Source organism: Lepidochelys kempii, chromosome 5, assembly GCF_965140265.1.
Source record: "Lepidochelys kempii isolate rLepKem1 chromosome 5, rLepKem1.hap2, whole genome shotgun sequence".
Lineage (NCBI taxonomy): Eukaryota > Metazoa > Chordata > Testudines > Cheloniidae > Lepidochelys > Lepidochelys kempii.
The window spans coordinates 58,775,893-58,801,245 of NC_133260.1; the positions used below are offsets into that span (position 1 = coordinate 58,775,893).

Below are 25,353 nucleotides of genomic sequence, written 5' to 3' on the forward strand. Positions count from 1 at the left end.
AGGTCCTCAAAGAATCAATCCTGAAGAACTTGCATGAGAGGAAAGTGATCAGGAACAGCCAGAATGGATTCACCAAGGGAAGGTCATGCCTGACTAATCTAATCGCCTTTTATGATGAGATTACTGGTTCTGTGGATGAAGGGAAAGCAGTGGATGTATTGTTTCTTGACTTTAGCAAAGCTTTTGACACGGTCTCCCACAGTATTCTTGTCAGCAAGTTAAGGAAGTATGGGCTGGATGAATGCACTATAAGGTGGGTAGAAAGCTGGCTAGATTGTCGGGCTCAACGGGTAGTGATCAATGGCTCCATGTCTAGTTGGCAGCCCGTGTCAAGTGGAATGCCCAGGGGTCGGTCCTGGGGCCGGTTTTGTTCAATATCTTCATAAATGATCTGGAGGATGGTGTGGATTGCACTCTCAGCAAATTTGCGGATGATACTAAACTGGGAGGAGTGGTAGATACGCTGGAGGGGAGGGATAGGATACAGAAGGACCTAGACAAATTGGAGGATTGGGCCAAAAGAAATCTGATGAGGTTCAATAAGGATAAGTGCAGGGTCCTGCACTTAGGACAGAAGAATCCAATGCACAGCTACAGACTAGGGGCCGAATGGCTAGGCAGCAGTTCTGCGGAAAAGGACCTAGGGGTGACAGTGGATGAGAAGCTGGATATGAGTCAGCAGTGTGCCCTTGTTGCCAAGAAGGCCAATGGCATTTTGGGATGTATAAGTAGGGGCATAGCGAGCAGATCGAGGGACGTGATCGTTCCCCTCTATTCGACATTGGTGAGGCCTCATCTGGAGTACTGTGTCCAGTTTTGGGCCCCACAGTACAAGAAGGATGTGGATAAATTGGAGAGAGTCCAGCGAAGGGCAACAAAAATGATTAGGGGTCTGGAACACATGAGTTATGAGGAGAGGCTGAGGGAGCTGGGATTGTTTAGCCTGCAGAAGAGAAGAATGAGGGGGGATTTGAAAGCTGCTTTCAACTACCTGAAAGGGGGTTCCAAAGAGGATAGATCTAGACTGTTCTCAGTGGTAGCAGATGACAGAATGAGGAGTAATGGTCTCAAGTTGCAGTGGGGGAGGTTTAAATTGGATATTAGGAAAAACTTTTTCACTATGAGGGTGGTGAAACACTAGGGAGGTGGTAGAATCTCCTTCCTTAGAGGTTTTTAAGGTCAGGCTTGACAAAGCCCTGGCTGGGATGATTTAACTGGGAATTGGTCCTGCTTCAAGCAGGGGGTTGGACTAGATGACCTTCTGGGGTCCCTTCCAACCCTGATATTCTATGATTCTATGACTAATAGTATTTCATAATCTGTAGAGCTGGTTGAAACTTGGACACATTTATTTATGACTAATTTTTTGTCAGTTGGTTGGGGGAAAAACTGGCAAATAATTATCCATGAATATTATAGGGACCATTTCTCTTATTCATTTTGCTTATGGACACAAACTCTTTGCAACAAGACAAAGTTAAGGATCTGTCAAACCTCTGTACTACCTGTATTGCTATATGGATCAGAAACCTGGAGCCGCTAACAGGCAGATTGAAGCAGCTAGAGACATTCCATATATGCTGTCAGCACCAAATCCTGAGCACAAAGTGGTTTGACATTGTGCAAACTATCACAATGTTGCAAAGATCTGGCCTTCCTTTGATTGCTCATTATATTTAAAAAATAAATAGCAGTGTTGCATGCTTATGCCGGGGGGAGTATACTCCGTAATAGGCAGGAAAGGGTTAATCCCACACAGGGCTGGATTAACCTTTTGTGGGCCTGGCTCTAAACATATTTGTGGGCCTCCATGGAAGCAATGTCACATGGCATGGGGGGTTCCTCAGAGCAAGGAGCCAGCCAGGGACAATGGGGAACGGCATGGCAGGGGCGGTCCCGCTCCACCCAGCCCAGTGCGAGGGCACTATTTACAAACTGGCAGTTGCCGGATGCACACTCAATCAATCCCCTGTGCTGCCAGCATGCCCCTTTCCCTCGGGGGTGAGTCCATGCCAAGCCACACAGCCCCCCTGCCCAACACAAACAGCCCCTGACTCCCTTTAGCCAGAAGCCCCCTTGGACCCACCACGCCCAGCACCCCCCACAGACCCTGCCACAAATGCACAGCACCCTGCACACAACCTCTGCCCAGCACCTCCCTGCCCACTGCCCCACCACAGCTGCCCAGCACCCCACACAGACCCCCCACTCCCTTTTGCCCCAACACACACATCTACCCTGCTCCCTCACAGCCCAGCACCACCCCAGACCTCCCAGAGACACCCTCCCCCACGCCCTGCCTCCTGGCCGCACTCACCGGCCCTCCTGGGAGGTGACTGTCTGCTGGGCTGAGCCAGCAGCGCAGCCAGGGCTGGTCCCGGGGCAGGGAATCACTCTGTTCCCTTGGAAGTGGTGTGATCAGCCAGGCCAGGGCCTGCCCTAGCCAGGCTGCCTCAGGACCCCCTTGCCTGGAGGGGCCCGGCCAAGCCCACCCCAACATCGCTCCCCACCTGGCTGAAACTGGCCAGGCTTCTGCACCACTCCCAGGCGGCTCAGCTCCGGGGAGACAGGCAGGGCCCCACAGGTGGTGGGAAGCAGAGACTGCCCAGAGCCAGAGGTGCACTGGGGTCTGGCCACGGGGCAGAGAGGAGCAGGCAGGTGGGGCCAGGGGGCGGAGAGGAGCCCTTGGCTGGCTGGCGGGCAGGCTGAGAGGAGCAAGTGGTGGTGGTGGGTGGGAAGCCAGTGGTCTGGCAGGGTTTCAGGGTGCAGTGCAAACGGAACAGGCTGGGGCCCCTTCTGAGCATGGGCCCAGCTCTATAGCCCCAGTGGCGCCATTGTAAATCCGGGACTGATCCCACACTATGGGTGGCAGAAGTCCTGCCCTCTACACCAGATTGGGCATGCTCCAAATGCTGCATTAGTATAACAGAGAGCAGCCCAGCTCATTCTGGGCTGACTGCTGGGGGAAGAAGGATGCTTCGTGGAGGCTCCAGCCTGGGAGCTGCTTCAGCTCCTGACTGCAGAAACCAGAGAGTTTGAGGCCCAGACCAGAGACCAGTTGCCCATGGCTAGTCAACAGGAGATGGAGTCCTAACAAGTTACCTGTGCCAAGGAGCTTGGAGACCCCGATGATGCATGGACCCTGGCTTCAGGACACATGGTAGGAAGTGGCCCAGGGGGTTTGGAATGAGTGGTACCTCGCACCAGAAGAAAGTCAATGTGTTGTGGAAGGATCCCTGCTGACTAGGTGGTGATCATGCTCCCTGCTGACAGGGCCCTGGGCCAGGACCCGGTGGAGAGGGAGGGGCTGGGTCCCACTATCCCCATGCTGCCACCCATCCCTCGCTCGCTGACTACTTCTTTGACTCTGGCCAGTAGGCCACATAGCCCTGGCCCCAGGGCAATTGTATTGACTCTGACCACTAGGCTACACAGCCCTGACCTCCAGGGCAGCTGTACTGAGACTGGCCACTGGACTTCTCTGTCCTGAACCTAAGGACTGCCCTTTTGAATTGGACCATTGGGCATTATCATGGTGTGGCCCGAGACAGTCGGGTAGACTGCAACTGAGGTGTCAGCACACCCACCATCCACCTCAACAGGAGACGGGGCATGCATACACCACCACATGCTCTTCAGCCATGTCGCAGGATGGACAAAAACACCCCACCACACAGGTGCTCTCAAACTTTGCTGCACACCCTTACCCTACCTGTCACTGCCCATGGGGCTACCTCAAAGATTGGTGGATTTGCAGGATTGAGCCAGATCTGGGATCTTCACTACATATCACATGGTGTGATGCCTTAGTCACTCTGGATGGTGCAATGGTCCTTAGTAGACAATGTGCATTTGATGATCTAATGATCAGTTTCATCTGGACCCTAATTATTTGCTTTCTGGTTCTGGAGCACAGTGTTGTTGTTTTGATTTACAGTATTGCAAAGAAATGTTTAGATTGGTTTTGTTTTGTTTTTTCTTCAATGTAATTTAAAGAAATCTGATAGAAACAATTATATTCCTGTTGGAATATGTCGTCATCCCTACCTTTTTTGTCTACCTTGTAGTAATGTTGCCTTTTACATCTAATTTACAGTGAACCTTTGTGAACCACTCAATGACATCACTTACTTACCCACATTCACATTGGAATTTTACTTCTACTGTCCATAATCAGCTGACAGAACCATTGGCTTCATTATGACCACTCACAAATGCTTGAGTTTTGTTTGGAGAAAAATGGACCATTAAAGGGCAATTCCTTACCATAGGGCCTGGCTTGAGTAGCCAGATCAGATGCTGGGCTGATGTATGGGTGGAAACGGGGAGATATTTTTCAACAAAGCCTCTGGAGGCTACTTTAGTTTAGCCATGTCCTGCCCTGCTATCTTTAGTGGACTCCAATGCAGGGAGTGAGTTCTATGATATTCCTGGGGTGCCCCCTCCACTTCCAGCCCCTTTTCTTGGGCCAGGGATTCGTGCTTGTTTGGGGTGCACAGTGTGCAGGCACATGTGTCCGGGGCACGGACTTGTTGCTTAATGTCTCTTGAGCACTGATTTAGCAGTAGAAATGTTGAGGTAATTTTTTATTGTATTTTTCTATGCTGTTGCAATTTTTCTCTTTCTTTGCTCAGATCACCTCTTCTGAGCTGCCTGATCACACCTGATTATTCCTTTCACTATTTCTCTTCTGTTTCTTTACTCCTTCATTATCCTTGCTCATTGTCTTGCCCTGAGTCTGAGGGAGGGCTGCATTCCAGGGTGCTCAAAAAAAAGGTTCTTTCTATAACAAAATTACTGACCCCGCACAGAATCGTCCCTGTTATGAAACGGGTCAGGTGAAAGACACATAGTTCAACTTGCAGATTTCTCTGGAGCACGTGGATTCTGTGTGTAAGCACTCATTCTGTCCTAATGTCCACTAGCTCACAAGAGATGAGGATCTAGCTCTAAAAATAGCAGGTTACAGCTGGCAGAGAGCGTTTTGAAAACTGCATGATTATTTTGATAATAAACAAGGTACTTTTTTTTTCCATGCCTAGGATTCCAGCAGGGTAGCAGACAAAAATTGCTCTTTAGCCAAGGTCAAATTGTGTTGGAATCCAATGAATGGTACATATATTCTTGGTAAGTACATTTCACTAGAAGATCTCAGAACTGAAGCGTATTTAAAGCATCATTCAGTTCATTCATTTAGAACCAGGTAGGCACAGGCGCCTTTTAAAATTTTGGTGCTGTCTGAAACGTTGTTCAAATTCTGCTGCAAATAGCAAGTCTTTAACTGGATTCTTGGTGTCGGCAATCGTATGTGTGAATTATGATGACTTTTTATAGCCTCTTCAGCCAAGTGTGCATTTCCCCAGGGTAGCTGCCCTCTTAAGTCCAGTGTCCTGGTAAAAATTCGTATTTGGCCCTTGATTCTGCAACAAGCCCTACATAGCCATACCCCTGCATCTACATAGTGTCCCATTAAATTGAATGGGCTCTGTATGGGTGCTGGAGTTTGCCCACGTGGAGCTCATTATTGGATAGAGGCCCATCTTATTGTAGCCCCCATCCAGTTTCAAATAGACGCAGTATTTCTCACTTCCAGACCTAAACTCTTGTATGGTATAGCTCTGCACTGCTAAACAAAGGTGGCTGCAATTCAATGGTGGGTGTTTCTAGTGGTTAACTTTGTAAAGCATATGGAGATATAAAACAGTATATGCATGTGTGCTAGCCAGGCTATCTCCAATAGGACTATCAACTTGTAACATTGCCAGATCTCATCTGGAAACATGGATACTGAAGGCATTACAATTTGTCACTTCTTTCACCACTTTGAGAGAGCCTGGACTGATAACTACACATAAACATAGTCAGCTGTCAGAAGTAAATAGCTGATGGGTATAGACTATTATATCTGTGTGTGGTACAGACCCATACATATGTACAGAAGCAATATTTTTATTTTTAAAGAACATAAAATGCACTCATTTCTATAGAATATATTCAGAGGTCAAAACTTTGATAGTAATTCCCAACTTGATAGCTAATGCTGACAATGAACTTGCTCTTAGAAGGGACAATAGTAAATCATTCTAGCCCCAAAATGTAAGTTTTGCAAAATTATTAGAATATTTGTTTTACTGTTCACTTACATATAAATTTAATATCCCATTTTGCAAACTCAATTACAGAAAAATTGCACTAGTGCAAGCAAAAACCAGAATATCCAATTTGAAAGGCAAAAAGTAAACAAGGATTTTAAAATTGTTTTAATAATAATATAAACTATTACCAGTAACAAAGATTAAGGGATTTTGAAACATATGTATCTGCATGCACAGAAATCTTAGTTCTGGCATTTCCAAACCTGAGTGTTTAAGTTTGCAGCTTTAACCATTTTTAATGGTGGGATCACATCTCCTGCCAACATAGCTACCGCTGCTGGTTGTGGGTAGTTTAATTATGTTGACAGGAGAGCGCTCTCTCTCTCTCATCACCATAGTGCAGCTACACAAGAGATCTTAGAGCAGTGCAGCAGCATTGGTACAGCTGTGCTGCTGTAAGGTCTCTAGCATAAACGTAGCTTCAATCTCCTAGTTGGTTTCCATTCCCAGCTTGTGTAACTGGTCTTGAAGTACAAGGCGTTGCTCAATAAAGGGTTGTGAAGGCCACAGAACTCTATTACCAATAAGTAGAAAAAGTGAGTCTAGGAGTCCTGGGTCCTTGGCTTCTAGCCCAGTGAACTTTCCCTTAGGCCAAATGATATTTTGATACAGGAGGTGGGTAATACATTTTGCCAGAGGTTCAGCTGTGTGTGGTATGCTGCAGCAGGACTCCATGGCAGTGTGTTCATTGTTGGAATACTGAGGGACTTTGATGAAGTGAGCTGTAGCTCACGAAAGCTTATGCTCAAATAAATTGGTTAGTCTCTAAGGTGGCACAAGTACTCCTTTTCTTTTTGCAAATACAGACTAACATGGCTGTTACTCTGAAACCTGAGGGAACTTTACTGGTCAGTATCTAGCAAGCGCTACTTAGCAAAACACAGATGGGAAAGGGGAATTATTAACAGCTTATAACTGCCCAACATGCATGAGAGCAGCAAAAGGCACCTTCCTGATCCCAACATCATCTGCTGCTCTTCCAAGTTCCAGATGCAAATCATGGAAGCACTAGTGCTCCCCCGTTCCCTGCAAACAAACAAAAAGCAACTGTAAAATTCAGGTGCTGGGAAAAATTAGGCAACCTGAATAGGGGGCCACTATGGCTCCCTCTATATATAAACTTAGTATGCTATAAATTAGTGCTTTCCTATGTGGGGAAACTAGGGTACAATATGCTAACTGCCACCCGTCTTGATAGGTCACTGGGATAGCTGCATAGCAGCAGCTAGTGGGCCTGAAGCTTAGTGCTTTAAATGGCTGATCTCTCAAACCATTGGGGGCAAAAGATCGATCTGGCTTTAAGATTAAACTCGATGAAGTTTATGGAGGAGATAATATGATGGGATAACATGGTTTTGGTAATTAAATATTCATGGTAAATAGGCCCAATGGCCTGTGATAGGATATTAGATGGGGTGGGATCTGAGTTACCCAGGAAAGAATTTTCTGTAGTATCTGGCTAGTGAATCTTGCCCATATGCTCAGGGTTTAGCTGATTGCCATATTTGGGGTCGGGAAGGAATTTTCCTCCAGGGCAGATTGGAAGAGGCCCTGGAGGTTTCTCACCTTCCTCTGTAGCATGGGGCATGGGTCACTTGCTGGAGGATTCTCTTCTCCTTGAAGTCTTTAAACCACGATTTGAGGACTTCAATAGCTCAGACACAGGTGAGAGGGTTTTTTGCAGGAGTGGTGGGTAAAATTCTGTGGCCTGTGTTGTGCAGGAAGTCAGACTAGATGATAATAATGGTCCCTTCTGACCTAAATAAAAATATCTATAAGTAGTTCAAACTGAAGACAATCTCAGGACTGAGCCCTATGATTATAATTTCCCAGCTTGTCATGTAAATAGTAAAGTGGTAAGTCTCATGTCTTCTCTCAAATAATTTCATAGCAAAAAACTTTTGTAGCTGTCTACATAAAGCACCTCAAGACAAAAGGGTTTTTTTGTTAAAAAAAAGTTTATTTTCCACAAGGAAGAGCAATAGGAAAAATTAAGTTGTTTTCCACTTTTTTTCTGAAATCAGTCTACAAGGACATATTCAGCACCAAACTGAAAAAGTACAAACAGCCATAGAATATAATCCATAAAGCAAACATTTAATATTGCACTTTGTTTCTCTTAACATTTTGGATTTTACTCATTTTTTTCCTAATTCAAAAATCAGGAATCTATCTTGAATACTGGGCTAACAACTGTGAAGCTCATGTTTTAGATCAGGAATTGACCAATATTTATATAACAAGAAGAAAATAATGCCTCTAAAGAATTGCGTAAAATACTTTAATGGAAATGACTGACATTTTTAGAACTTTGAATCTGATCACACTTTGATGCAGCGCCAATTATGATATTGGTCAATCCTGCTTTGTATGTCATTTTTCATTATATTGTGATAAGTATTTAATGCTATGCATATCCAACAATTGTTCCCTAGTCTGTTTCAAACAAACAAAAAAGGAGAAAAAAAAAAAAAAAGGAAAAACCACCAAATGCCCTTTTATGCCAACAAACCCATCCGTTTTTCTTCCTTTTTGTGGCGGAGGGACATTCAAAAAAATGGTCTAGTAAGATTAAAAAAAATATTCACTCAACTTCCTTATTATCCAGCATACTAGTTTGCCTGCTGAAGCCCAAACCCTTTAACTGAATCACTTAAAACGTGACTCATATTTTCACTGGGTTTTTTTCACCCTGTCATTTTAAACATGAAGTGTTTTCCATGTTTTTATAAAGGCCACTTATGGAAAAGCCTATTTTGTTTTTTATAAAGCCTTAAAAGCAAGACAGCATTCCATCATTCCACCATGCCAGAGACTTAACTTTTATCTTCAACCACTTTGTAATACATGGCATTAAATGATAGAATAGACATGAATGTTAAACAGCCAACCCAAGAAACACTACTTTTGTTAAAAATCGTGCTTGAATTCTTTCTGAAAAAAGTTTATTCGTGAACAGCTTTTGCAAATGAACCTACAAAATTCTTAGTGCCTACATCCGGATACTTGTGCTAATGGATCCAATTGTTCTCTGCCCTTGTCCCAAATACTCTTGACAGTTTACCCCTTCCACGTTGTACAGGGTGGAAGCCCCCAGTCTTCAAGTAGTTGAAGTTTTCTACATATAACGTGGCTGTACAGTTACAATCCTTTTGCTTGGCTACATGCTTTAGGTTTGAGGGCATGAAAGGGAATGCAATCATCAAGGCAAATCTCTAGTAGCTAATATTCTAGTAGGGCTGGTAATTTTGATATCCTGGCCCAGTTTCATTTTTGAGAATCTTTTATTGTTTTACAATTTTGTAAACCCTGAAGATAAACACAATACAAAGTGCACAAAAAACTGAGCTATTTCACCAACCCTATACTCTTCTTGCACTTTAAAATATACTTTTAGACTAGAAATTCACTATATATGTATAGATTTGGTGATTAAGTCACTATGTATAAAAATAAATTCAATTTCCCTTTCCACCCTCACTGGTTGAGAAACCTCACTATGAATCATGGACAGTACATTACTATTTCTTGTTTTAAACTCTTCCTTAACTGCTGGCTGGTGTCTGCTGGTGCTGCCTTCTTTTAAGCTTCAAAAACTTGACCAATCTCTTCTGAAGTTGCAGAAAGATAAAAAGGGTGCATTTGTTACTTATGGGCATGTCCCTTTTCTAAATCCCCCTCTCAAATAAAAACCAAAGGGGAAAAAAAAAAAAAAAGTAACAGTACAAAACAAAACACACACAGCTCTCCAAGGGTTTGGCAAGTGATGAGTTCACCTGAGATTAAGTGATTTTAGGCAGTCTGTAACAAAATGCTTCTTTGCGGTAATAGTAGAAAGGCAACAAATTCTTAAGAAATCAAGAAGGTATACAATCTTGCAGAAGTCTATTATTCTCCTTCTGGTTTTTTTCCCCCATATAACTGTTGCTTATCTACTACAGTAGGCTGCAAAACATACAGCAAGAAGGATTGGCTTGAAGGCATTTGATGTTCGTAAATAAATCCACAGCTGAAGAGGTGATACACGATCAGTCTACTAGGACAATTCTGAGCATGTGCATATGCAGGTAAAGTCCAGGCTACATTAAATTAAAAGAAAAAAAGTCAGTGCATTTGTCATCTTAAAGTTTGTTTTCAAAGCTTTCTTTTTGCTCCTTGTTGTGCAGACCACAAACAAGTTAGAAGGGGTAACAGTCCAGCATAAAATGAGAAAAAGCTGTAGTGACACTGAACCGCACAACATAAGAAATGTGCATGTGCAAATTTTCAAATCAGAAGAGGACGTCATCCCTCTTTTACAACATGGTGAGTGTTCTGACACATTACCATAGGCTAATAAGGCTGCTCCTAGTTATGTGCCAGTATTTAAAGGGAAAAAAGCTCAGGTCTTCAAGCATGTGGAGCAGTCCTATGATGTTGTAGGCTTCAAAAGCATGGTCACAGGTTGTTTTCACGTATTCACCGTTTTACAGGCAAGAGCAATACCACTTCCTTCGAAAGTATATCTCTGATGTGACACCTTGATCCTCAACACGGCAGAGATAACGACTAAAAATCCAAATCAACTCAGCTAGTGAATAATTCCTTCAACGAGAGGGACAAGATGGTCTATCATCTGTGGGCTGATCTGGGTTTGGATCAATCTGAATGGAAGGAAAAAAAATAGAAATTTAATTTACAACTTAAAAAAAAAGTTAAATACTGTGCCCAATCTAAAGGTCACTAAAGTCTATAGAAAGTGACTAGCTGACTGACTATAATGAACTTTGGATCAGGTGACCAATGTCCCATATTGGCAGGAAGCAGCGGCCAACACATCCCTTGGTCTGCGCCGCTTCCCGCAGCCCCTATTAGCCTGGAGCGGCGAATCGTGGCCAGTGGGAGCTGTGATCGGCCAAACCTGCGGATGCGACAGGTAAACAAACCGGCCCGGCCCACCAGGAGGACTTACCCTGGCAGGCTGCGTGCCAAAGGTTGCCGATCCTTGATGTAAACAATGAAAATTATTGGATAAAAAAAACCCATTACACAGTGTCATTAGTAAGGCACAAGCAATTTTCAGTTATTTGAAATGTGCTGAATAGTTTGCTTAAATTATATTTTATATATGAAACAAACACTTCTTGCTAATGCTATCATTGAATATTACTCATGAACTTATACTGATGTACTCCACTGATTTATCAAATGCAGACATTTTGCTTGAAAAGGTAGAGAAATTATCAGTATGTCATTTTAGTTTTGGTCAAGAACTATTTTAGAACAATTTGACAGTTAACCAATTTCCGCCATTGAGGTGTTTCAAGATCATGTAGCCTTGCTCTCCCTGCTTCTCATTTTTTGTAACATACTATCTTGAAAAGAAAAACTGAATGCCTGATTTAGTTATCTTACATATATATTTTAATGTACAGTATTGCCACCTGTCACTACTATTTAAGAAATGAATAGGAGTCAAACTTATGACCTTTCAAAAAAAATCTCACTAGGTGCCTCTCTGCATATATAGGTAACTAAATATCTATGAAAATCTGGTTTTGAGCTCCTTTCATGAAAAATGGATCAACAATACCCAAATCAATAGTGGATCAAAATCCTTGGTTTGGAGTCTTCAGCATTACAAATCAAAACACCGCTGATTTGTTAGTATTCCAGGTATGGAGTATTACCATTCTACAATCTAAACTAATAATGTAGAATTGACAAAAGTACAGCTAAAGAAGGTAACATGTTAACAAAGGATAAAAGTATTTGTGCAGAATAAAAGAAGAATAGTTTTCCTTCTTGCAGTTACAAACATCACTCAACAGGCACAGATACTGTCTGCTCATTCCAGGGTGTTTTATAAAGCTTAAAATCCATCCCAAGTGGCATTGAAGAATCTTGTATTTAAGGCAGATTTTAAATCAGCCTGAGCCAAGCATGTCACTTCTCAGCTGGAAGCTTTATTCTACAAAAGTGGATTCTGATTTATGAAAGCCCTGCATCAGAGGGACTACAGAGAATAGGAAGAGACAAGCCAAATAGCCAGCATTAGCTGACCTGAGATGGCAGGCAGAAAAACTAATTTGAAGGAGGTATGAGATATTCTGGACCTAAACAATGTTAAATGCTTTCCAAATCAACAAGAAACCAAAAAAAAAAAAAAGTCAACTCATTACTTGAATGGTAACCAACCAAAAGAATTAAAACTGGAATCACAGGCCTAGTGCTGTGGCTAAGTTTACCTAGTGCTATGTCCAATTAGGCCTAACTGGCCAAACTGGAATCACATGTTAGTAATCCAATAAAAGAAAGTGACCAATACAGCTCTGCCCCCTTTCCTATCAAACTATGGTTTCCTACATACTATTGAAGTACCTACTGATAGTCAAAGGACATATTACAAATGTAATTGTATTGTAAAAGGTAATTACAAAAGAGAACCTGATTCCAGTATAAAAATCAGTATTTTGGATAATTTGCAAAAAAATTGATGGAATTAGCCCCTAAGAGGCTAGAAGCCCCTTGGCAGACACTTGTGCTAACACTCAAGAGATCCGAAGCATACATAGACTATCACGCTGAATATATTACCTTTCAAACATGGTGAAAACTGAGGGTAGCCTACATCAAGGGATATAAGATGAAGACTGATGATATAAATATTATTTGTCCTGGTTTACTATTAGACTCAAGGTTACTGGCCCAACAGAAACAAACACTTCTTGCTTTGTTTCTTGAAAACAAAAAGAGTAAAAGTGATAAAAGAATAATCAGCTCACTCCAGTAAGAAATTTGAAAGACCATAAGGAATACCTCTCCTACTTACGTTAGTGTAAGATGGGTGCTTGGGAGCTCTGGAAAAAAAAATAGGATCTATAGGACTAGGGCCAAAATTTTCTGAGCTAGGTGTCTTAAGTTTAAGCTCTAAATCCATATGTAGGCACCTTGAAATAAAAAAAAAAAAAGTGGCCCGATTTCATTTTATTTAAGTAGAGATAAGAACTTGCAGCTACCACTTTATAGGCCAGATTATGCTGTCTGCTACACTGATGTAAATCTTCATTAGTCAGTGAAGTGAATGAAATACACCAGCATAATTCTGAAGTAAGTGAAAGAAAATCTTGTTCCATGTTTTTCTTTAGTGATTTATATTATTTTAGGGTGTAGAACACAAGTTCTCATTTTCTGCTTTTTGAACTTTCTCCACTAGAATGGAGAATGCAAAAACGCAAAACAGACTGTTGTGGCTAACTGCATTTTTGTTTGCTTACCTCTGAATAGAGAGGTGGAGGCAGAAAACGAAACTCCTGGATATATGCAAATAATGGTCCTTGAAGTGCCCTCTCAAAATCATCACAAGCAGCTATGGGTACAAGGCTGGACTGCCTTTGCTCCTCTGTGACCACTTCTGCATAGCTAGGAGGTGCTGTAGGGAAAAGGTACACGCAGTTCGAACAACAGTTCTTATGCATGTCAAAATACATAACGTAACAAATATTAAACTTTATAATTTGCACTAGTAGGTAAAAGTGCTCAGTGAGAGGTGTTTTAGTTTGTCTTGTGTGCAACAACAGTCCATGCTAATTAACTTAAAACTAAGAAAATAAGTTTACACTAAGACATGCTGAGAATTTTCATTTACTTTGGCTTGACTGTCTCCCTGAAATCCAAATAGGAAACCCCACATTTTCTATAAGGGGGAGCAGGGTAACCTCCATTCTTCTGGATCCCATACAGGGGCTCTCCATGAGCTGGGATTCATACTGGGAGCTGGGCTGAAGACTAGGTACACCCAAGGATGGAATGGGGATGCACATCATTCCCCCCTCCAGTCATGTGGAAAATCCCCATAAAAAAGGGAATATAGACTGTTACATTTCCCCAAAGCATCTGCTACCAAGGATCCTGGGGTCACAATGAGATCTTGGTAGCATAGCTGCAGTGAGCTGTGCTGCTGCAGACAGAGCAGGTGTGGAGGTACTCAAATTCCACACAGATGGCCCTGTCCTTTTGTACATCGTGTGCACTGATTCCATTGAACCTGCCAGTTGTTGGGGCAGATAGGGGAGGCAAAAAGGAACTCTAACCCCATGGTAGAATAATGTGGAGGGGATCTCAACAAGGTAGAAACCCTGAGAAGATTTCCTCTTGCCCTGTGTCTTTTACTGTGGGAGTGGATTATCTAGGTCTTAATAAATCAGTGAAGTGTTAAGGTAAAAAAAAAAAAAATCAAAAAAAAAAATCAAGAGAACAGTGAATTGTTTGGGAGTTGTATGGTCAAATTACCTTCAGGTCTTTCAGGCAGTGTCAGACCAAGCCAGTTCATATTCATGCTACACTGGCTGCTTACACTTGACGTTCTGCTGCCAAATGGGTGTAGAGGAATAGTACCAATGACAAGTGGTAAATTAAGGAATAAATCCATTGCTCCAGGAATATCAACATACACCTAAAAAGTGACAGAAAGACCATGATTAAATCCTGAAACAAATGGTCTTTGTGGTTTTGTATGAGCCCTTTGTCTGATTTAGTGAGCTAAATTCTTCTCTAAGATCCACATGGGTCTTGCTTCTCTTCCTCCTTTTGGCTCAATCCTGAAAAGTGCTGACCTCCCTGAAGTCCAACCAAAATAAATGGAAGCTGAGGATTCTCATTATCTCTCAGCATCAGAGCCCAGCTGCACAAGTCTTTCGCTTACATTATATATCCGCTTAGCTGACAGGCAAATATTTTAAGATTTGGCCTGGTTCTAACCAATCACCCTTAGTAAATTTCCTGTTGTGATGTGCATTTGGAACTTAAACTATTCATTATAATGCAGCAAAGATTACTGCTGAAGATATGTAGGTTTCACAGCCAACTAGCTAAAAATATCTAAGTTTGTTTCAAACTTGTGTGGATGTCGCCTTGAAAATTATTCATATCATATATGCTTTGAGACAATCTAAGCATTTTACTTACCATTAGTGAGTATTCTACACGGATTATACTACAGTCAAGGATAGAGGGGGAAACAGGTGGAATTTTCAACTGTTTGCCATTCCAGGTCTCTGTTTTCCCAGATGACAGGGATTCCCCACGCAAGTTGGCAACAAGCTGTTTTACTTCCTTCATTTTTCCTTTGGCATAGAATGCCTGTGTTTGGTAAATGGCTGCCTTTGGCACCACCATACGGGAAGAGCAGTTTTCAATCTCAGCAAAGATCTGAATCGATTCACCTGGAACAAAACCGAATTTCATATTATTCTTGTTATATCATATAGCAATCTGAACATTGTTACAATGGACCAGATGCTGCTCTTACTGAACTTACTGGCAAAACACCCATTGATTTCAACAGAAACAGAATCATGCACAACATAAGCAAACACCACAAAATGTGCAGTTTATGTACTATAACAACTTGAAGACAGCTACTGCACGTTCTGTTTTGATTAAAACTATTCTCACAAGTACATATTATTTACATATGCTATACATGTAAAAGGGTACTTTTTAAAAAATAAGTCTTTTGGTTTTATAACTGTTCTGCTACGTACCTGGGGTGTAGCCCTTCCTTTCAATTTTGGCACTTAAGGATATTGGGCCTGAGGTACAAAACCAACAACAGAGAGTCTTTTCTTTTGTGCCTGCTTGGGGTGACTGCAAAAGAACAATAATAGATACCCATGATTAAATGTGGGTTCAGTGCAGAACAGAAGTAGCTCTACATATCTTTTAGTCAACATAGAGGAATAACCATTGGAGTTTAAAGGCCAACTCTTGCTGCTTGTTTTACTCATGAAAATAGTCCTGTTCACTTCAATAGTATTATGTAAGTAAAGCAAGCAAGTTTTGTCCTAAAAAGTCATCCCAGCACTAGCGGTGGTAATCAACCGAAGAGCTACCCATGTCATGCTCATCCTCAACTCTGACTTAATTTAAATTAGAAAATACTGTATATGTGACGGTTAGTGGTTTTTAGCCCATATTTCCACAACATACTGTCAGTATTACTTTCTATATAATAAACTGTAATTAAGACATATTCCCACATTCCATTTTACTTTTGCAAAATAAATAAAAAACCCAAACCTTGACTACTTGAATATTAACATTTCCTTTCCTTCTAGATTTATCCTGCTGCCATTCCCATCTAAATCAATGGTATTTCTGTTGTTGCCTTACATGAGATTAGGGTTAAGACCCTGATCCAAAGCCCACTGAATCATCTAAGAAAAATCAGATTTTTTTCATCCATACACAAAAGAAACCTATTTCAATGGACTTTATTTTATTGCCTACATTGCCATTTGAGCAAAAAAGAAAAGGGATTTTAGGCCAGATTGAAATGAGTGCCTCATGGAAAACATCTTAATGCAATATCCAAATAATTTAGTAAAATAAAATTTAATAAAAATATTCTACAGAATTGTGATAATTTCTCCCCATTGGCAGACAATATCCATATTGAAGTTATGAATAATGCACTGTAGTACAATTTTACTTTGCATTTTTAAGTTAGCAGTCTGTTGTTGAAAGATTCATAGGAGTAACACTGCTTCTCAGAAAACAAATGATTATTAAATCAACAAAGAACAGTTAATACAATTTTCTCTTGAAAGAGAGATTTCATAGTTTATCATGTATGCAGTTCACAGCTTAAGTTAAATGTAGATAATTTAAAAATAAGCAACTCCAAGTACTTGAAATTAGTTTTCAAAATGTCAGCTATTATGAGTTGCTCAAATCTGGTATTTAAAGCATAGCTGCAGTTTAACGAGCATATTAGTAAAAATTGAAAATTTTGATGTTGTTTCAGTTATACTTTTTTTGTATGCCAAAAAAAAACAAAACAATCAGTAATTCTGTTAATTCTTACCAGTAATGAAGGAGTGTTGATATCTATATGTTCAAAGACTGTAAATTCCTTCTTTAATTTTACTGGTAAAAGCCAAGGCCTGTGCAATTCGGCTTTCACCCAATAGCGCACACTGCCATGTCTGCCTTCGAATGAGGTAGCAAGTGGTCTGTGCAGGACACAAAGGTCAAAATTGAGTAAATCTTTATACTCTCTTTCTAATAGTGATACAACTGATCAGAATAAGAATCAATAAGTTGTACTGTATTGTTTATGCTGCATAATATTTAAGCATAACTTATTTGCAAAGTTTCCATATTTCAAAAGGGATTAAGTTTGGGAGAAAAAATCTCTGTAGTTGAATTTTAATTAATTTTACAGTAGGTATGTTGAAATTTTCACTATTATCATAGGAATTTTGCTGGAACATGCCACCAGGATACATATTTCCTTTAAACTTACAAGAAGCTATTTTTAAATCTGGAATATATTAAGTTCTAGGACAAAGTAAGGCTAACAACTGTTTTAAAATTAGTATTAATTGCTCCAGTTGCTATCTGTGGTAGTCTATTTTGTACATTAACTACTCTGGGTACAGTTTAATTGTGCCTACATGCCTATCGTGTCCGATTCTTCCTTATCTAGTTTAACCTCTTGTTCTTGTAGTTGACTTTAGCTCAAGACAACCTAGTTTAGACACTCCAAAAACCTACCTGACCAATCCCTGTATTTCTCTAACATTCTAAAATAACTAAGAGCCTCAAATCTGCAGTATTCTGATTTCCTGAATTGTACTTCTGTATTTCTATATCCTAGAATTTCACACAAAAAAAACAGGAATTAAACACAGCCTCACTGTCCTTATGCAGTGCTAGAGTAATTTCTTTCAACCTACAGTTTGACACCTATCTGCACATCTGAGAAGTGTGCTTACTTTTTCTCAGTGCTATTAAAACCCAAGTTGAAGGCTTTTATCCATCATTCCTGTTTCTTATCATCACCCTATTTTTTAGCACTTAACCAGTGAGTTTATACCATTTCTTGCTTTTTATATCTTTATACCCTCCACTTCACTATACTAAGTTACTCTTCAGGCTTTTATCAGTTCTCTCTTTCTAAAGTTCTTCATCATGAGCTAATTTCATGGCTGCTTTTAAGTCATTAACACGGGGGTGGAGGGAGTGGCGGGAGAGACTCTTTTGACCAGATCTTGTAATAATCTACTTTTCTTCCATCTCAAACTCCTATATCTCCTAAGTACAGTACCACTGCTTTTGAATTCCAAACCTACTACTCAGGTTGTTCACTCATATCATGTTTACTTCTTGATTACTTTCCTAAAGTCTAGTCCCAATTACAGAATGGAAAAACATTTTTCGCAAAATGAGAACAGAATTTTGTGAACACACAAGCAGAGTCTGTGTAATACAGTTTGACAGATTCGAGTCGAAAGAACATTCTAGATATTGATAAATGATGTTCTCATCTGAGTGCCCAGTGCCTAGAATTCCAGAGGGGTCTTTTTGAATGTGTTTCTAGTCATAGTATAGCATTTCCAACAGTATCACATTAGTCCAACTGAGCCTGAGAAGTGCTTAGCATCTGCAAGTTCCATCAAAGCCATAGGAAATGCAAGTGCTCAGCATCTCTAATAATCAGGCACTTCATTGGTTTTAATGTGGAAGTTAGAAAACCTTGGATAAATACTATGCAAGTTCGGATATCCTATCTCAATTACTTCTGTACTTTTGTTTTATATTGAAAGTCTCCATCTCTCTGCTTCTGTTCTTCCTGATCTTTTAGGATCACTCTCTTTCTCTCTCATTATTTAGTATCCACTGATATTTGAGTTAAGCCTGTGATGTTGAAATCTCCTGTGTATAAATAATTTCAGATCTCCCATATTTTTTGTCATATTTGCATTTATGTACATTTTAGCATTTTCTAAGAGAGACATCCCATTTCCTTGTCTAGATTACATTTTGTTAAAGTATTAACATTGCCTGACCCAATATTGTTCCCTGCTATCTATCCATCTGCTTGTTTCTACCCTGCTTTCTGCATAACCACCCTCTTGGAATATATATGTCCCTTCGCCCCCATTTACTAGTCTAAACTTTCAAAGGTGTCTATCCCCATCTGTTTAGATGTAGTTCACTCTGTCACATCTGTTCCAAACAAACCCAAACAGATCAGTATTAAATTATCTTATCACTAACTCTGCTTATCTACAAGGCTCCAGTAGAACCTGGATTCAGCAGGAAGTGATCCCAGAAACTTTGCAGGGTCCAGTGGTCAACTGGTTTCTTTACCCTCTGTATAGCGAGTAAAACATTGCATGGTATGACCAAATGGCACACATTACATTTGCAACAGCTCACAAAAGGAAATGATTGCTTCCCTTCAATTAATAGCCCTAATATTCAAAATGTTGCCATTTAGAATAAAAATAACCTCTTTAATAGTTTAATAGGACTATGTTCTTGTAGCATGTTTTAGTGGAATCCCTACCACCATTGAAAAGGGTTTTATTTTTATTTTTTTTCATTTTTTCACAACTGGAATTTTCCATAGAGTGCTTGTTTTCATAAGGGTATGTATTTCAACATTATTGCATACAGCATTGGTATTACATGTGGCACTTACGTCTGTGGAAGCTCAAAGCTGAATGCATATTCATGCCTTCCTGAATGAATAGTGTTGAGGCCTTCTTCAGAATTGTCATCATCTAGAAAGGAAAAACACAGTACGTTATTCCATCTGTTAACTTTTTACACACCACAGTATATTACATAGGTTTCTTGTTCGTATTGTAAGGGATTAACATCTAAGCTCTTAAGAATGGTGATATTTCTTACTAAGATACAATCTATTTGGATTCAATAAAACAAAAAATTGTTAAATATAGGCAACACGTTTAGAATCTGTTTACATAAAAGCATATTAGCCACAATTTTAATAGACAATATTCTTGATTTCAACATAGGCTTGGCTATGACTATTACAATTCCAGCGTCTATTTAAACATATTACAAAATTATAATGGGAATCACTTTTCAAATAGAATTTCTAGGTGTCTTAAATGAAATAGCTTAATGATATTCAAAAAGTAATCCCATGCTATACTGAATATGGAGTCTGCGCCAGAAGATTAAATTTAGCAATTCATCTTCCTTTTATTTCCTACCTAGCAACAGACTTCAGAACTTAGACTCAAATAATATCCTGTTCTGTAAAGAGATGTGGGAAGTACTAACAAAATCAAAGGGTGTGGAAGGGTGGCTACCTACTGCAAAATAATCAGCATTATTTAAAGCCAGTCCATCTGAAATGTTTAACTTTAGATAGGTATTCAGGGAGGATCAGAGTTTTCCTTGTTCCAGAAAAGTTGACCTTTCTTGTTCTTATCTGTGATTCATTGATGTTACACTGGAAGTGCTAGCAAATTGTATTTTACTGTGAACTATAAAACTTGAGAAACAGCCAAATTTTTCATTTTGAGGGGAGCCTATTTTAAATATAAATACTTAAATGCAAACTGAGTGAGTTGATAGGCTGTGGCAAATACAGATATACCTGATTGATAGCTCCCCCCCAAAAAGGGGGCAGAAAAAGAGAGAGTCCTTCACACCCCTGCACTCTTGACTTCCACTTTACCAAAAGTGGTATGAAAAAGGTATAATATCTACAGGATCAGATCATCTACACCTACTAAGGGAGATTTATGCACATCTCCAGCATTCAATGTCCCAGAAACTGCATCCTAGATTTTCACAAGGGCATTTTAGTCTTTATCCTTTTCTATTTTTTAATCATTTCCTGGCACTGAAGTTTCTCTCCTTCTCTTCCTTTCTGCCAGCTCAGCACTCCCATTGAGTCTCAGCAGCAGCAGCAAAGCAGTGGTAAACAAGTGCTGAGCTGTCAATCACAGACCAGACTAGAGCAGGAGAGGACCGGCCTAAACCGGCGCGAGCAGCTCCCCAGCCAGCCAGCCGCTCATATACATACCGTATACATTACACGAGCGCGTTTGCTCAGCACCTCCCCCACGCGCAACCCAGCTTGGCAGGCCGGGGGGTGGGGGGGGGGCGCCCCTTGCCCGGGCTTCTGCTCCGCCCGCTGCCTGGCAGCGGCGTGCCGTGCTCCTTGCCTGCGGGGCGCCCAGTGCCGCGCTCCTTGCCTGCGGGGCGCCCAGTGCCGCCTCCCCCCACGGGCCGGGAGGGACCCAAATCCCGGCCCACACCACGCGGGCCGGCAGCTAAACTGCAGCCCGGCTGGGCCCCGGCGCCCCACTAACGCCACCCTACCGGCCGGGCTCCCCCGCCAGCCTCCAGCCCTGCGCCTCGGGGCTTTCGGAGCCGGACGCTGGTTCGCCAGGGCGAAGCGTGGGCAGGGGGCGCCGGAGCAGGCCCGCGGGGGTGGGGGGGGGATTTGCTTCTCCTCCCTAATCCCCCACCCCCATGTGGCCTGGATCACTGGGCGCCCCCCGATCCGGACCCGCCAGCCCGGGACTAAGCCACGCGGGTCGCTGTACTCAGGCCAGAGCCGCTCCAGTCTCGGCCTCACGCCTGCCCGGGGCCGAGGCCCTGCTAGCAGCGCAGAGCGGGTCTAGCCCGAGGGGCCGCAACCGGACCAGCCGCCTGGGGGGGGGGGGGGAATCTCTGCCACCCTCCGCACGGAGAACGGCTGCATTAAGAGTGAGACTGCGGGCGAGGGCCCGATCCTGCTCCCACCGTGGAGCCTCTCAGTTCCCCGGGGATCAGGCCCCGACCGCTCCGCAGCGCTGGGGAGAGGGGGCCTGGGCCCCGGGAGGATTCCAGCCCCAGGCAGCAGCGAGCAGCCACCGCACGCTGCGACCCGGGGCTAACTGGAGCCTGCTAGCTACGTCCTCGTCCGCCGCCGCCGCCACCCCTGCTCCACCCGGCTTCCCTCCCTCCAATTAGCGGCTGGCATCGCCTTAGCAACAGGCTAACAAACCCCACTAGGCCAATGACTGAGTGAGCACGGGGCGTGGTCTCTATTACCAGGCTAGGCTGAGAGGTGCCGCCAGAGCTAAATCTTTGAAAGTCCCTTTCCAGTCAGCGCAGAGTGCAGTGTAGCAGCAGTCCCCGGCTGAGCTGCACAGGGAGCGGATAGCTGAGCTGCTTCAAGCTCGCAGTGTAAGTGAATGCACAAATCACCGGCGTTTACGCAAACACACACTGCGCTTATCTACAAGTGCTTCTCATTTGCAGACCTACTCCACCTTCCGTCTCCTGTTTCCCATCCAAAAATAGAGGTATGTGAATGGTACTGGTGGAGAGACACCTGAGGTATATAGTCACACATGCAAAGTCATTCTTGCTTTTGAAACAGCCATTGGGAATCTCTGTGGACATACTTGTGATCATAGACTCTGCTCTGAAGCATGCATATATTTTTGCACTTCTCTGTGACGGGGGTGGGGAATTCTGGGATTGCAAATAGGGGAGAAGGCAAATGCACTTTGCATGCATGACATGTTTGCACGGTAGGAAAATAAAGAGCCTTTTACCTCTATGCCTCTACCAATTACATCTACCTGCTTCCTCCATGGTAACTGAAACCCTTTCCATGGCTGTGTAAAATATTTGATCTAGGGTCAGTGCAACATACACTATATAACTTCTTTACTGATATTTATTTCTTAGGGAGGGAAGGGGGAAAATACCCTACTCATACACTCATCTCTGCAGCAAATATACTGCATATAGATGTAAAAAGAGAGAACAGCAGAAAATTACATGAACACTTCTAACATCATTTTCTTGTGCTAGGAATTAAGTCATCGCCATCACCTGACGCGTGTAAACCAATCTGCTAAGAGGAGAATAAGCACCCCCTCCCACTCCCCAGTACTGGTCCCAAACAGGATTGAACCGCTTCTAACAAAGGGTGGAAACTTCAGAAAAACAAGCTTAGTCTCCTATACTTCCACAATGTAACCATCCAAACAATAGATGAACAATCTGAAGACCCACTCCTCTCTTGAAAATGCTTTATTCCCTTTTCCTAACCTAAATTAGACCCTTTTCCACAGTACTTTTCATTTCCATTTGGGCTAGCACAGTAGGTTTCATTGAATGCAGGTTCCAGAACTCCCTAACTTAGAAATGATGGCCTAATTATATAATAATGGACTCTAAATGGCCTTTCAGACAGACTTCTTTACAGCTGTCTCACTGACATTTAGTGTATAAAAAAATTCAGGTATTTTATTAACTTTGTTTAAAGCAAAGGGAAAAAAAACACACGTGGAGTGCTGACTGCATATGTCAAAATAAACCACATGGAATCCTTTATCTGCCAACAATTATCCATCCTTGAAGGATTATCAATATATAATTTGAAAATTGGGATTGTTTCCTTAAATGTCAAAAGCAGAATTCTATGCATTCATTATATCTCAGTATGTATGATGAGATTACCAAAAAAACCCAACCACCCCTAAATAATTTACATCTGATTTCTGCTCCAGTTTTTCTTAATCCCTAGGGAGGCAAAAGCCTCCTAATGTCTAATCAGATCCATAGGACAAAAGTGTTTTTACATTAAAAAAATGAAATCCCCATGCATTGGAAGTGCGTATGAAAGAGGCTCTGTTTAAGGGCAGGTAGTTGGAAAAAGTCTTGTTTGTAGGCACTTTGCAGATGCACCTCAATGCAGTTTTAACAGTAAATGTCCGTATAATCAAAATCTAAATCCCACAAAGAAGCATTGCACTTTTACTTTCGTATTTGTTCTGGCTTTTAATACCTATACATTTAAAAATAAACAGGTTGTAATAACTAACAAGATACAAAGCCGTACCCTCTTGCATCCAAAACGACTGTATATAATTTTAACCAATGTAATAAAATGACTTACCTCTTTCGTGCCCAATTAAGATGTCTTTATGGTTGAAATATTCTACTTCTTCAGTGTAATTCTGTGTATAGGCAGTGTTGGATCCAGCATTTCTAGATTCTGTCCAGCGTACTTTTGCATGTCCTCTTGCATGAATTTTAAGAGATTTTACTCTGATTTCCCCAGTAACTTCTAAATTGACCCTTCCTGAGACTGTGTCCCCACTAGAATAGACGGGAACATTGCTGTCATTGAGACAGTCAAAGCTTATTGTCAAACTCTTCACCTTTCCCAGCACCATGTTTTATAACAAAGTCTATAAAAATATATTGTAAGAAAAAAAACAACGGAAGTCAAGATCTCATATGAAATGTGATCTTCACTTTACACTGATCGATACCTCTGCCGTGCAAAAAGCTTGCAGGCAGGATCAGTGTATTCTCTACAAACACTTCATTGGGATTGCTAAAAAGTAACAGCACTAGATGCTGTTCACAGCTACTATCCAGCTCTGTGGTCTCTCTACAAAGACGGGCTGGTTGCAGCCTGCCAGCTCACTTAAGACTAGCTTTGTGAAAAACAACCGGAGTGCGCATGAGCGGGCCGCTGCTGCTTCCCTTATAGGTGTAGCATAGAAGACGAGCCTGCTGTGGAGCAGAAGCTAGTGTCCTCTCCATTGTGTGTCTCCCCTGATGTGCTCGCTAACCTCAACTCTTTTAACAAGCCCTGCAGATTAGTACCAAATAACCTCTAATAGCAGGCGTGCAGCATTTTATTATAGCAGTAAGGATAGGGGAAAGAGTGGGCTGAGAGCCAGAGCTTCAAACAGCAGATTAAGGACACAGCCACAAGCCCAAACCTCCCAAAGCATTTGCTTCTGGGTAATGCTGTGCTGGAATGGGGGTGAGGGAATTTGGACAGAAATAAGGCACATATTGGGGGTCTGGGACATCCTTCATCCCAAAGAAGAGATTTTGGCTAGTTCATTTAATTCATGTGGTGCATTCCAGAAGGCAAAATATTTGCTCTTCAGTTCAGAGTATTTCAATGAGCCAGGAATAAAAGTCAATCTTGACAGTAATGGTTTAGCACCAGCCAGAGAGTGGGATGAACTCCACCAGCATCAGCGAAATCCCTCTTCCATCCTTCCCATTCAGTTCAATCTGGTGCTGGAGACCAAGAGAAGAACCCCACATAATTTCAACCTATTCCCCTGGTGATTTCTCTGACCACTCCTGCAATTTAAAAAAAAAAGTTGATTTTTAACAGGAAAAGGGAGCCTCCTTGCTTACCCCTTACACACAATTAGGTCAATTACAGACACAATCTACAATTTTCATTCAGATTATTTCTACTTCTGTGTCCTGTGCCACCTGTAGGAATACAGCTGAGTTGAAAATCCCCCAGAAAGGTTTGGCATGAGTTTATGTATCAGACAGATTTTTTTAAAAATAAAGATTCTATGAGAACTGGTGCAACTTGATATATAGATGAAAGAACAGAAAGTTT

At 41.8% G+C, this 25,353-nt stretch overlaps 1 protein-coding gene across 7 annotated transcripts; it reads right to left on the reverse strand.

The window, feature by feature from the left end:
• Positions 1-8,617: 8,617 nt before the first annotated feature.
• Positions 8,618-24,522, reverse strand: ARRDC3 (arrestin domain containing 3). 7 transcript variants are annotated; one of them, XM_073344465.1, is made up of 8 exons: positions 23,866-24,518; positions 19,627-19,708; positions 17,002-17,149; positions 15,680-15,782; positions 15,102-15,358; positions 14,427-14,589; positions 13,412-13,566; positions 8,618-10,798 (listed from the first exon to the last, which is right to left on the reverse strand). In XM_073344465.1, the coding sequence occupies exons 1-8, from the start codon at positions 24,143-24,145 to the stop codon at positions 10,742-10,744; spliced, it is 1,245 nt and encodes a 414-aa protein (XP_073200566.1). In that variant the 5' UTR covers positions 24,146-24,518; the 3' UTR covers positions 8,618-10,741. The 7 variants fall into 7 exon arrangements, with proteins under 7 accessions (XP_073200566.1, XP_073200569.1, XP_073200570.1 ...); XM_073344466.1 differs by lacking the exon at positions 8,618-10,798 and having other exon boundaries at positions 13,473-13,603; positions 23,866-24,522; XM_073344468.1 differs by lacking the exons at positions 15,680-15,782; positions 17,002-17,149 and having other exon boundaries at positions 23,866-23,956.
• Positions 24,523-25,353: the final 831 nt, after the last annotated feature.

Bases quoted from the DNA above. Each gene is read 5' to 3' on its own strand.
- ARRDC3 (XM_073344465.1), bottom strand. From the start codon at position 24,145: ATGGTGCTGGGAAAGGTGAAGAGTTTGACAATAAGCTTTGACTGTCTC. The intron at 15,783-17,001 runs GTAAGAATTAAC...GTTCTTTTGCAG, and splicing joins TCAACACTCCTTCATTACTG to TCACCCCAAGCAGGCACAAA. The intron at 10,799-13,411 runs GTAAGCAAACAA...CCTTCCATTCAG, and splicing joins CTCCACCTCTCTATTCAGAG to ATTGATCCAAACCCAGATCA.